The sequence below is a fragment of the Drepanopeziza brunnea genome, assembly GCF_022702325.1.
Source record: "Drepanopeziza brunnea f. sp. 'multigermtubi' strain 214-2 chromosome Unknown ctg16, whole genome shotgun sequence".
Taxonomy (NCBI): domain Eukaryota; kingdom Fungi; phylum Ascomycota; class Leotiomycetes; order Helotiales; family Drepanopezizaceae; genus Drepanopeziza; species Drepanopeziza brunnea.
The window spans coordinates 250,198-263,415 of NW_027094079.1; the positions used below are offsets into that span (position 1 = coordinate 250,198).

Consider the following 13,218-nt stretch of genomic DNA (forward strand, 5'->3'; position numbering starts at 1 on the left):
GGACTCGGGAGCCACACCCAATCTGGGCCAACATGGACTGGGCTCTCATCTGCCGCTAAACGTACCTCGAGGTCGTCGGTAGCGCTCTGATTTGCGGACTTGCCAAGTTTCACTTCGAAATACATTAGCATGTCTGATATCTCAATCACATCAGCCCCGTCAACAAGTCCAGCATCACCACCATAAATCCTGGCATAAATCTCACCAACAAGACCCTGAACGTGGCTGAGAGTATCCAGGTCAAACTTGCTTCACTCCAGCCATACTCCAGCACCTGAGATCTGCGTCTGCCTCGCACCAAGCATGTGTAGGCCAGATCTAGCGTTTTCGAAAGGGGTCAAGCGAGTCTTCCCTAGGTCCTTGGAGTTCCGGAGCGGATTCTTCGGCCCTTGCCTAAGATGATGGTCACTCATGCAAAAATGCGTCTGCTAAGTCATGATTATAGGTACTCGGCAGAGAAGACGACCTGTGACGCGTTGGAGGCAACCGATTCCTGGAAGAAACTCAAGGCGGGGTTGAAGAGCTTCTCTTTGGAATTCGCGACACCCCATCCCATGACGACGCACTGGCTTGCCGACATGGAAGATGAAGAGCTCAAGACCATCAGCGGGAAGGTCAATTCGGTCGTCATGCGGAAGGCTGGATCCGGTGTTGTACGAATGGATGCACCAAGTGGTTTCCACCTTGGTACGTGCCTTGGAGCACGTGCTGTAGAGCTTCGCATCAACTTTTCCGCACAACGTCCGGCAAAGTGCTACTTTCTCTGGCCCTGATTGATTTCTCAGGTTCGTCGTCTACTTCTGGAGGCATTGGATGTGTGCTGCTGGGATGCAGGGCGAGGACAGCATGGTACGCTGGATGCGTGTTCGAGGGCATCACTGCCGCTTGATTACACTTTAGTTAAGAACTGCTTGCAAGGACTTGAGTTTCGAATTTAAAATGGAAAAGCACAGAATAAGTTTGACTTTTCAAGTCGTCAATCTGCTGCGTGTTTGTAGTAATCTACTTCAGATATCTCATATTGGCGTGTATCATTCGGTAAGAGTAATCGTCGGCTCGCTTAGCTGCGCCTCCATTCGTCCTTTTAAGACTCGGCTATTACTAAGCTTGAGAACTGGAGTTGCTTTGACACACGTGACTCGCTGACCGCTCTGGGCAGAAACGGGGCATAGGAAAAAAAGTCCAAAGCCGTTCATCAGTGTGCGCTTCCCCCCTCTCCAACCGAACCTCAATCAACCATCGCGATACTCTTGTCGCACCCCGCTGTGTGGAAACTTTGAACAGCTTTATCTGGTTCCCAGCATATCCTACCACGCTCGACTGCTGCCATGTCTTCAGACGAGATTGTCTGGCAGGTCATCAATCAGCAGTTCTGCTCCTTCAAGCTCAAGTAAGCCGCCCATCTTTATTCTCTGACCTCAATCCTGATTCTCCCAGGACTACCAAGGAGAAGAACTTCTGTCGCAACGAATACAACGTCACGGGTCTTTGCAACCGCCAATCCTGTCCCCTCGCCAACTCCCGCTATGCCACCGTCCGCGCCCATCCCGAGTCCGGCACCCTCTACCTCTACATGAAGACGATCGAGCGCGCGCACATGCCCAGCAAGCTCTGGGAGCGCATCAAGCTGTCGCAGAACTACCAGAAGGCGCTGGACCAGGTTGACGACCGCCTGATCTACTGGCCCAAGTTCCTGGTACACAAGTGCAAGCAGAGGCTCACGCGCCTAACGCAGGTTGGCATCCGGATGAGGAGGATTGCGAAGGAGGACGAGCGTCTGGGTGAGAAGCTCGTGCCGAACATGGCGCCGAAGGTGCGCAGACGGGAGGAGACGAGGGAGAGGAAGGCGTTGAGTGCCGCGAAGGTTGAGAGGGCTATTGAGAGGGAGCTGATTGAAAGGTTGAGAAGTGGCGCTTATGGTGACCAGCCCTTGAATGTCAGCGAGTCCATCTGGAAGAAGGTGCTGAAGGGCCTTGAAAGAGGTGGGGAGGGCACCAGAGATGAGGATATGGATGAGGGCATTGAAGAGGATGAGTTCGAGAATGAAGCGGAGTTTGAGGACGAGGAGGGTGTCGGTCAGGTTGAATACGTCAGTGATCTTGACGAGGACGAAGAGGACCTGGGAGACCTCGAGGACTGGCTAGGAAGCGAGGAAGAGGCCGAGACTGGCGAGGAAGATGAAGGTGACGACAGCGAGAGCGAGAGCAGCCAGGGTGAAACGGCCAAGAAGCTCAAGATGCCCGGGAAGCGGAAGAGAGGCGTGGACCCGAAAGCCAAGTCCCAGCTCAAAAAAGCCCGCAGGGAAATCGAGATCGAGGAGGAATTCGAGGGACCACCGCGAGAGCTGGCATTGGTGCGAGCTTAAGCTGGGGATACCTTCCTGCACGGCGTCGGGGCCTATGGGACACTAAGTATTGTGTAGGCGTTGTTGGTAGGGCGGAAATTTCGGCTTTCTTTCAGCTTTCTTTCATAAGTGCTTGTCCGGAGTTTTGTACCGTTGTTGCCTTACAGAGTAGCATAGCAACAATACATGCTAATTACCAAAATCAAACCAAAACCGAAAAATAAAAAAAAATAAAAAAGTGTTAACCACCTGTGATGTGATGATGGCAGCCAGCGTATGCTCGCTCAGCGCTCCTTCGAGTTTATAGAGGGGAAGGGAGGGAGAGGAGAAGTGTATGTTTCAATCATTCAGGGCTCTGCTCTGCTCTGCTCTGCTCTCGTCTGCTCTAAAAATGAAAACAATAAAATATGTCCAACCAAAACTCAGATCGTCCGTCTACAAAATCATAGGTGGGTAAGTACCTAAAGGACAGAGACCCTTTCTTTCTTTTGATGTTCTATTTATCTATCCACCTATCTATCCATCTATCTATCTATCCATCTATCTACCTATCTATCTACCTATCCACCTATCTATCCATCTATCTACGTTCGCTCCACTCGGACCTCTACAGTATCTCACCTACCATTAGAGAACAGCAGAGAGATATGCTTTGGAGTTTAAGATTTAAGATTTCAGTTTGGAGTTTGGGAGTTTAGGACTTTGGAGTTTAAGAGTTCACTGACTAATTATCAATTCAGATTTTCATTTTCTATCCGTGTGATTTGATTTGACTTGATTTGATTTGACTTGATTTGATCCGGTACGTGGTTGTAGGTTGTAGGTTAACCGTACGAGGTAGCAAGTAAGTACCTTAAGTAAGTAAGTAAGTAAGTAAGTAAGTAAGTAAGTAAGTAAGTGAGTAAGTAAGTAAGTAAGTAAAGTAAATAGCAAGACTTTTCTAGATTCTAGATGTCTATAGTCCAGTCCGACGGAGCCGTCTCTCCTCACCCAATTATTATATACTGATGAATAGTCGGCACTGAGAAGCTCTTCTCCGTCTGCGGTTTTCGTCATGTTGTGTTCTGCTTGTAGGAGAGTGTGGCTGGGGTGACGGTGGAGAATGGGCTTGATTGTTTTTGCTATGTCATTATTATGATTATGATTATTACACTGCCAAAGCACTTCGTACTGGACAGACAGGCGATCGCAAAGGCAGAGAGACAGGTAGGTACCATACACACGGACGAATTGGAACGTGAGGAGTGCGTCGTCGTCGTAGATATAGATATATAGATATATAGATAAGGTAACTATTTCCCTCCTCGCTTACTTCTTCGCTTCACAAACATATCTGTCCGTCCATGCATGCATGCGTAATCAATCGCCAGGAAAGAAAATTGAAAACCAAAAACCAAAAACAAGAAAAAACGTAGAATCATTCAGCTCGTAACAGATGTGCGGTAGGGACTGACTACGGACGGAGGCGAGCCCCGAATCCACGCGATGATGAAAGGGAAAGAATCATCTCCTCGCACCCAGCACCCAGCAAACAGCAAGCAGCAAGCAGCCGATTTCAATCGTCCGAGCTACTCAAGCCCGTGGATCGAAGGATGGCGCGGCAGGGAGTCGGCAGGCTGGGCAGAGGCGCGGTTTGTGGATGGTGGGTTCGGCGCGATTTAGCCGACCTTGACGCAGTTGAGGGCGTTGATGTTGACCAATCCCTGGTGAGCACGATCGTGTCAGTCTGCAATTGAAAGGGTGCGGAAGTCTGAAAGGAAAGGAAAGGAAAGGAAAGGAAAGGAAAGAAATGGAAAGGGGGCACTTACACCAGAGCTGCCAGCATTGCTGCAGCAGTAGCTGCCTCCGCTACAAGCGGGGGACAGGATGGGGATGACGCCGACGAGGCAGCTCAGGTTGAGGATACCGCCGCCTGTGCAGCAGACTTGCTGCTGGGAGTTGTTGCAAGAGCCGCCGCCGGTGCGGGCTTCGAGGGCTTCTAGGGCGGTTGGGGCGGCGAGGGTGGTGGCGGCCAGGAAGACGACGGTGAGGGCGGTGGTGAATTGCATTGTGGCGGTCGGTTGGGGGGATAGGTTTCTGGAGCTGGAGCTGGGGAATTGGTGGAGACGGGAGAGGATGTTGTTCTTTTTTGATCGGTGGATTGTAGGTAGGTAGGTAAGGAAGTGAAGTAGGCGGCTGGAATGTGTGTGTGTGTGTTTGGATGGAGTTTGTTTTGCGGATGGGGAGATGGGTTATATAGATCTTCTTGGAGGCAATTGGCCTCAACCGGAGGTGATGCTCCGTTCACATAGCCGTCATCGATATCTTGATCTCGCCTTTTCCGTCGCCTTGTTTACCGCGGAGTTCTTTGAATGAGAATCCGGGTGACCGTCTCGCGAATCCCCTCGGCTCAGCTGAGATGCTCTAGATCGGAGAGGATGACGAATAATATTCCCGTGTCACGCAGAACCAATCTTGAACTTGATCTTGGTGATGGCCGAGCCAGCTGTATTCGTAGGGTACGCAGGCGAGACGCGATGACGAGCAGAAAATGCTGTCTCCCGATGTAGGTACGACAGGGCGTCCCATGTTGTAGCACGCGAGAGGCTTTGTGTTCGTCGTAGTCAATAGACCGGACGAGACCGGACGGGTAGATCGAGCTACCTGCCACGAGGAGTTCCTACATGAACATTGGAGGCTCTGATAAGTGAAATAGATTGGATCTGGAGGCGAAGAAACCGGCCTCGACCCTGCTTGAGAATTAAGCGAGAGCGTGCCAAGCTTTTTTGTTCCCATCTGGCACGGTAGCCAGACCTGCCAACGACTCACAAGTGATTTATTTTGCACGAACTGAAGCCCGATGCGCGAACGGATACGAGATACAAATCGCCTAAGAAACAGGCTCTCCTCCGAAAGCCACATAGCGCAGGTGGGCTGTCAGTCCGGCTGTCAAACTTCAGCAAATGCAAATTCAAGTTTTTGGACATCGAATGACTCAATCTCCTACCTCCTACCAGAAGTAGCTCTTAAGCTATCTAGGGTATGAAGTACGAGTGAAGGGAGTGGCTAATATGATGGAAGGCTAAGTGATCAGAGACGAGACCAGGAGATTTTTTGCCTGTTGTTGTCATCTGCTTTCTTGCCTTCCTCCAAGCGTATACGGTACGAAAGGCTCCGGGATAACAGGAATCTTCAAAACGAGAGATTTTAATAATACTTCTGCTCTGTTAAATCTTTTTCCTGCTCCTGTTCCTGCTTTTTTTCAGTCATGAGCATGCATACCTCACCATGACATCTTCTTGCTAGATCTCGTATTATGCCCTGTTCTCGAGACTGTCACCACATTCTGCTTGTGACACCCCTTCTCCTCTGATAGAAGCCTAACAATGGACTCAAGATTACGAGCTAGCAATGAATGACCGCTTCATTGTTACTTGGGTATATCTCCGGGCACGAACAGCTTGAAGCCAAAGCAAAGAATAAGGTCTACTCGCAAAAGAGAACAACGAACACCAGCACCCCGAAGATAAAGATACAGACGACCATCCATCCATCTAACTTTCCAGAAAGGTAGAGGTTTGGAGCACAAGCCTCCCCTTGCGGATTCTATCTCCTTGCGCATATGTAGCATACTCGTAGAAAAAGTACTTCGGTTATTCTATCTGATACTTACCTCCTTATATCTTTCTATATCTTCGAATATATTGAATTTATAAGCAATATCCTCCTTTCGTGCGCCACAGTGATTGATGTAACTATTCTCTACCACCTCCCCCTCCACTTCCCGAACTCGGAGCACAACCACCCGTAGATGGACTTGCCCCGATCCGTCACGTCGGACACGTCACAAGATCTTCTCCCGTCACTCAACGCAACACTAAACATCGAAAAGTCGGAACACAAGTACCAAAACTGACAGGAAGAGAAAGAAAAAAGGTGGACGGCGCTGGCTGATTGTATTCCACTGGTTCTGCTGCTCTGTAGAAGATTTTCAAATACTTCTCTTGTGATCCATCGACTATGGTGATGGCGATATGGGAATGGCGGGTTCATAATCGATACTCATAGACCTCTGCCCGGGACACGAAGAAGAGGGAGGCTTGCTCGAAAGGACAAGTCACAGGATCGCTTAGGACGTAGTGCGGGACTTAGTTTGGCACTGCAGGAGGCTGGCTATATACCTATCTATATGTAAGCTATCCCGTGCTTCTCAGAGTTCTCTTCAACAAGTCAACCTTCTTCCCTCGGATTTTTATTAGCATCGACAAAAATGCTCAATGCAGAGATATCGTCTTGCTGAAAACCATACGAAAGCCGAAGATCTTCTTCCCCTCTTTAGCTCCAACAACGTCAACTTCCAAAGTCAACCCCGGCGGGACCATTCCAAGCTTGTCCTTCCTACCAACAAGCCAGATGCTGTTCGTAGCCAAAGGCGGTGTCCTCGGCGGCGGTTGATGACTTGTCTTTTCAAAAGCATTAGCGTATCTAAACAGACTCCCATTGTCGAACGCCTTCGCTGCGAATGTAGGATTGCGCGACGTCCTGATATTAGCTATGACGCCTATCTTTACGCTCGCTTTCGGTGAGGAAATCGTCCTAGGCGTAGGCCATCAAGCGACACATGTCTATCCCATCGCTGTGAAGGGGGCGCGATTGAGTTCGCCTCCGAGACGCTCGAGTCTGGTTTCCCGAACTTGGTTATGATAGGATAGTCGACTCCTTGAAACGTGACTCCGAGTTTTTGTAAGACTTGTTGTGCTTGCGTCCAGATATCGATGACAGCTTAGCGGGTATGGAATTTCCGTGCCGTCGGATCGGAGTCGATTCGACCGATATACATCTTAAGGACACCGATGCCCTTTCCTGCAAGGAAATTTGGGTTTGAAAAGTCGCTGTATTTCTTGGCCGAACGGTATCGACGTCCGGCAATTTGACGGCTAGCTAGCTGGCCTCGCCAAAGTCACAAGCTGTGTTCTCGTCGTTGGAAACCATGACATTCGGCGACGCGAACATGTCTTCCACGCTCCGATCAGACCCCTGGACGGCGTATAGGCCACTAATCCATTGCTAGAAGCAGGCGACCGACCGGAAGAGACGGTTTCTCCGCCCATGCCAAAGACGCCAAAGGCTGCAAGCCTGTCTACCACTATTAGCACTATTTCGTCATTCATAGCCCTCTAAACCACTATAAATATCCTCGACAGCGTAGAGTTGCCAAATCTGTTGATACCAACCCGTTGATATCGACCTCTTATCCAAGATAATTATATAGCTGTTAAATCGGTTAAACATCCCCAGCTCGCTTACGTATTGGTAAATACCCAATTCAAACCTTCACCTGCTCAATTCATTTTTTTCTTATAGCAAATATTATCATTAAAAGATATCTCAGCGAAGGAACCAGATTCAACCTACACTTTAGAGGCTTGGACATAGCCAGCCGTACGAGCCTACGGGCTTACGCTCTCAACTGGACGAAGTGCATCGCAAACTCTTCATCGTCAGCATGGCCTACATACCTATACACTTTCGGCACCGGATTTGCAATGCGACTTTTCTCTTATTTTATTGCTCGGTCCTCAAACAAACCACAGCTGATACCGGCATCGCGACTAGAGACTTCGTCGGGGATACCATTTTGGCGCCGACAACTTCTTCATCAATATAATGAAATATATATATATATATATAAATATATATATATATATATATATATATTCCCCATAGAGGAGTATTTACTTCCGCGAAGTCGACATCGATGAAGAAGGGGAGGATGATCCGGACGCGGGAGTACAAAGGTGTAGATCAGTAAGCAGCGAGGGTGAAGCTTGTATCAAGGTCGGACGAGGGGAAGAGAGGCGCTACGGACTTTCCTCCTCCGGAATTTTTGAATTTTTGTAAGCTAGCTGGATGGGCGACAGACAACGCCGCCGGGCCGCCGCAGCAACACAGACATGCTGCAACATGGTCTACCGGCCGAGCGTGGCTCGACTCCTTCTACGGCATCATCTTAGCCTCAGACAACGTACTCAACGAAACCACCAGTCCGGTCCCGACGGCCGCGCCCTACAGCTGGACCCAAGGTCTGTTCCGAGTTCCGGGTTGGTTCCCGAATACTCGGGGAGGGGCCCTAGTTCTTGTCTCCAGGTTGCTATATTTGCCTTTGTGGTCTGTCAACGAGCAGCTCGACTTGGGCTCTCTGCCTCGGCGTTGGATCGGATCCACCGGTTCATGATGCACAGGGCCCCATAGTCTCTACTCGCGAGGCAGCCCTGGCACTGGCAGCTCTCTTCGGCAGCTGGAGCTGGAGTTGGAGTCAAACGGCATTCGAGCTCTTTCGAATGATAGAGATTGCAAGCTCGTGAAAGCGTCTTGTCTCCGTTTTCTTGGCTGCTTAGAGTTAGACAGTTAGACAAGGAATATTTGCTACGATTTGGTAAGGATAGCGTTAATCAGGTTCCCAAACCGGCCTTGAACTCTGCGGCAGAGTTGCGTGAGGACGATAGACAGCTGCTAGTTGTTAACAGCCAGCCTACAATATATCGCAAATGCGTCTTTTCAAAGCTGTAGAAAAAGTAAACAAAGGGCTTCCGCCAGACCATCCATCAGTCGGCAGTGGCATCAGCGCAGCAAGAAAAGCACTCGGAATTTCTATTATTATATACTTATGAAGTGAGGATCATGAAACAAAACGGAATAAATAAGGAGGGCAGGTTTCCAGGGGCTGGTGGCATGGAATATAGGCAAAAGGAAGACAGAGAGAAGAATTGTACCTATTTATAATTCGGGATAATAAATGTCCGAGAGAGACTGGGCATATGTGGTCAAGAATTCACGATACATATTGACCATGAAATTCAAGACCTGGAGTGAAGTGAAGCCCAAAGGTCGTTTGCGATATAAGTGAATATATCTTCTTCTTCTTCTCATGAAAATGCCAAAGTCATCAGGCTGACTCGAGCTTGTAGGTACGGAGTAAGTACTTGGTGGGGTTGTGCCATGTTGCGACCATCGTTTCAACAACAGAAGCTCCTTCTTCAAGAACATCACACCGCAACTCAACCTCCCCCCTAAATCCAGTCCGCAGTCCTCAGATCTCCAAACTCTCGTCCGAAGCAATTCAGTAAAGTCAACACGCTTCTCCCGACATATACACATACGCATACACATACACACACACACACACACACACACACACACACACATAGTCGACTGAGCGCAAACAACCCGCCCACCATGACCTCCTACTTCTCATCTCTCCTCACGACGACCACGTCCCGCGTGGCCTCCATCCGCCAGAATCTGCTGCCCACGGAGAACGACGGCGACACGGAGGACGACACACACGTCTGCCGGGTCCTACGAGCCTACTACACGGAGAAAGGGCGCGCGTTCCCGACCTGGCTGCCCCCCGACCCCAAGGCGCCCCCTCCGCCCGTCGTGCAGCCCGTGTACGCGCAGTCGAGCGTCGGTTCGCGGTACGGCGGGCTCCAGAACCAAGCCGGCGGTAGTGGCAGCGGCAGCGGCAGCTTCGGTAGCTTGTGGGACAAGCAGCCCGCGCAGCCGGCCCCGCAGTCGGGCTCGCAGAGCCTGCGCCAGGGACGCGCGCCCGGCGGCATGGCGGCGAGTCGGGGGAGTCCGTTTGCGAGGGAACAACAACAACAGCCGGTTGCGGCTGCGCAGGAGACGAGGGTGCAGGGCTTGCCGAGCGAGCGGGCCGGCAGCTATCAGCACGTTTCGAGGGAGGAGGCTCGGAAGCAGAAGTTGCTCGGGGGAGGAGGCTTGCGGGCGCCGGCGCAGGCTCAGCGGGCGCATTCGTACGAGTCCGCTGCGGGAGGGTCGCCGTTTGCGTCTTCTAACTCGCCGTGGTCGGGTGCGGGTGCGGGTGCGGGTCCGGGGTCCTACGATGATAGCGGATATGGGGGCGGTCGTAGTATGGGTGGGGGATATGGGGCTCCTGCTCCTGCTGCTGCTCCTGCTGCGGGACGACCGGGACTTCCCAACGGACCTGGGGCCGGGAGACGCGGCATGGGACTTCCCAGCGGACCGAGGGGGTACAAGTGAGAGGAAAGAAAGGACGGGTGCGTGTGATAATGGGCTTCTGGATGAATGCATTTGTGGATACAAGCAGCAGCATGGTGGCATGGAGTTTGGGGATAAGGACAACCACTATATCTACTTTTTTTTTTTTTTTTTTTTGGACAGGACCCAGGACCGCCAGCTTTGGGTCGCATAGGATGGATGATCCGAAAAAACATGAATTAGAACTGCCCTTCTTCCTTTTCTATGTGTCCTGAACTTTCCGTCTCAAACTTGCTCCTGTGCGCTCTTTGTCTTGAAGCCAGTGCTATACACCTCTCTCTCTCTCTCTCTCTCTCTCTCTCTCTCGTCTCTATACAAGTGAGTAAGTAAGTGTACATTATCAGTACACATAGGTATACACGCATACATACACCCAGTAACCCTCCCCTTCCCTCCTCCCCCAGCCAGCAGCTTTTCAGCCCGTTCGTCGTGTATCGGAGTACCGACCGACCGACCGATCAGCTTGCCTTGCCTTTCCTTCGTCTTGAGAAGAGGAAGCTGTATCTTAGCTTGGCTTTTCTCGTCCCTTCTATCGAGAGAGTGACGGGGTGAAGCTGGGTCAGGGACGTGAAGTAAAGTAGGAGGGTAGTTAGAACGAGAGGGGTGTTTTCTTCGGTTGGTTTGGTTGGTTTGGTTGCTTTCTTTGCCCTTCCTCTCTCCGTCACTTCTCGGGAGTGAATTGGTAGTCGTTTAAAATAGATAGATATGAAAAAATAGAGGGGCTTAGTAGTTGGTAGTTGGGTGGTTGGGTCTGAGGTTATTTTTTTTTTATTGTGGACGATGAGCTTATGGTACTTTGAATGGTCTCTGCCCCCCTTTTTCTTTTGTGTATGTGTATATTTTGTTTGTGGTCGGACAATAGAGAAGAAGAAGATGATGATGGAAGGAAGGAAGGAAGGAAATAGGAGGAAATAGGAAGAGGGAGGGAGGGTGGAATGTGTAAATTGCACTATGTGTGTGTGGTGTGTAGATATCTGGGAGGGTGTCTATTAATGACGCTTCTTAAGCTTGCGAGAGCTAGAGGGGAAGGAAGGACTTTTTTGATATTGTGGTTGTTAGAGACTTGAGAGAGGGATTGGATTAGAAGGAGGGAGGTAAGTAGGGAGGTAGTGAGGTAGGGCTGGAAGAGAGGACGAGGCGAGATGGTGATTGTGCGCCAAGTTGGTGAGCGCGTGTGTATTACCTACTTTTGTCATCTAGGTAATGGCCGATAGTTTCCCATGCCTCAGACATGTACCTAGGACAATTAGGTAGTAGAGCAAATGTTTTCGTAGCCTCAACCTCATTTTGTTCCATTATCTTATTAGAAGTGGTGTACAGGTGAGTAGGTATATAAAAATTTGGCTGCGTTAAAGTAAGGCTAATAAAATACATTGCTGAATAATTGTAGATAAACCAATCAAAGGACCTAAACTTTCGCTCTAAGAGGAAAATAGATATAACGGTTTAAATAGCTTCAGATTCCGGAGTCGAGGCTGAGAAGTCGATGGATCTCGTTATCGGGTCTGAAGAAACCCCCACGAAATATAAGGCAGGTTCCAGTTTAAAATAAACGGATTACATAAGATGTTTTTTCGCTAAGCAAGTGCTAAGCAAGTGTTTAGTAATAAACTACAACTATCTCAAGAGCCCTAAGTAATGGTGCGTACCACAAATCATAACGATACCTAGTCAGTCAGTGTCTTTTTGAATTCTGAAGTCAATTTGCGATTGGCTAATAATTTGACTTTGCGATTAGCTTCGGTTCTTGCTTGCTATGATCGGCCCAGCTTTTCGATTTACTTTAAAGGCCGGCTCCGCGCACGGAAGACGTCTGTCTGCGCTGACATGCGTACGGTAGTAAGTAGAGCTGCACTTACTACGTAATTTGAGAGGTTGAGGCATGCGAAGTCCACTACTGTCGAGGTGTGGGAAACCATGCTTGAGTTAAGGGAGGTACTTGATCCGGGTATTTGCTTATTCGAATATTCATCCCCTTCACTGAACAACGTCACCAGCTTTTGTGTCATGCACAGAGGTGATCGGACCGAGATGTGAAAGAAGAAGAAAAGAAGGAGGGAGGGGCTCCGGATCCATCGACATAAGTGCCGGCCGGGGGGACAGGGTGCTGAGTGCCGGGCTGACACGTCGGAAAATATCGAACGCACTGCAATCCGTACTCTGTCGCGCTATACGAGATTGATGTGGGATTATATATAGTAAGAAGGGTCGAAAAGGAAGAAGCAAAAGGAGGAAGAAGCAAAAAGTCCCTCTCAAGAATCGGGTTCAGAATCCAGAACATGCATGGTCCCATCCGGTCCCCGATATCCGGGTTGACCGTAGCGCAGGGAAGGCAGGGAAGGCAGGGAAGACAGGGAAGGCAGGGAAGGAAGGGCAGGTCAGGGCAGGGCTAGAAAGGCTGGAAAAACGGTGGAAGGGTGAAGGTGAAGGGTGCAATTAAGTAAACAAGGGGGCGAGACTAGGCGAGGCCAGGCAAGCGATTGTTGACATACGCGTTTCAGACTAGCGCCAGGTGGATCTAGCGAAGCTTCGCTTCCCTCTTCTCCATCAACACCTCTTGCATCCTCGTTTAAATTTCCAACGGCACAACTACTTACTGCTACTCTAAGTTGTACAACTATTTACATTTCTCCCATCCTCTTATTTCGACGACCTGACTCTACAGGGTCGGGAAGTAAGGATTTCTGGTCGCACCGACGGCATGGAACCTTCGGCCATCACACCATCCGCCACCATCATCCGCCATCCGCCATCCACCATCCATTATCCCCCCATCACCCCCGTTTCCGATCGCTTATATCGAGTCGAGACCT

At 50.0% G+C, this 13,218-nt stretch overlaps 4 protein-coding genes across 4 annotated transcripts; 3 read left to right on the forward strand and 1 right to left on the reverse strand.

Moving 5' to 3' along the window:
• Positions 1-398: 398 nt before the first annotated feature.
• L3040_008500 (uncharacterized protein) lies at positions 399-773 on the forward strand (the record flags this gene model as incomplete). Its single annotated transcript, XM_066157081.1, has 1 exon — positions 399-773. One exon carries the CDS (start codon positions 399-401, stop codon positions 771-773), a length of 375 nt encoding a protein of 124 aa, XP_066010350.1.
• Positions 774-1,328: 555 nt separating this feature from the next.
• L3040_008501 (uncharacterized protein) lies at positions 1,329-2,365 on the forward strand (the record flags this gene model as incomplete). Its single annotated transcript, XM_007293522.2, has 2 exons — positions 1,329-1,390; positions 1,438-2,365. 2 exons carry the CDS (start codon positions 1,329-1,331, stop codon positions 2,363-2,365), a joined length of 990 nt encoding a protein of 329 aa, XP_007293584.2.
• A 1,637-nt stretch (positions 2,366-4,002) lies between these two features.
• Positions 4,003-4,392, reverse strand: L3040_008502 (uncharacterized protein; the record flags this gene model as incomplete). Its single annotated transcript, XM_007293523.1, has 2 exons — positions 4,003-4,047; positions 4,153-4,392. 2 exons carry the CDS (start codon positions 4,390-4,392, stop codon positions 4,003-4,005), a joined length of 285 nt encoding a protein of 94 aa, XP_007293585.1.
• A 5,167-nt stretch (positions 4,393-9,559) lies between these two features.
• L3040_008503 (uncharacterized protein) lies at positions 9,560-10,387 on the forward strand (the record flags this gene model as incomplete). The annotated part of the gene is made up of 1 exon (XM_007293524.1): positions 9,560-10,387. The coding sequence occupies one exon, from the start codon at positions 9,560-9,562 to the stop codon at positions 10,385-10,387; it is 828 nt and encodes a 275-aa protein (XP_007293586.1).
• Between the last annotated feature and the right edge of the window lie 2,831 nt (positions 10,388-13,218).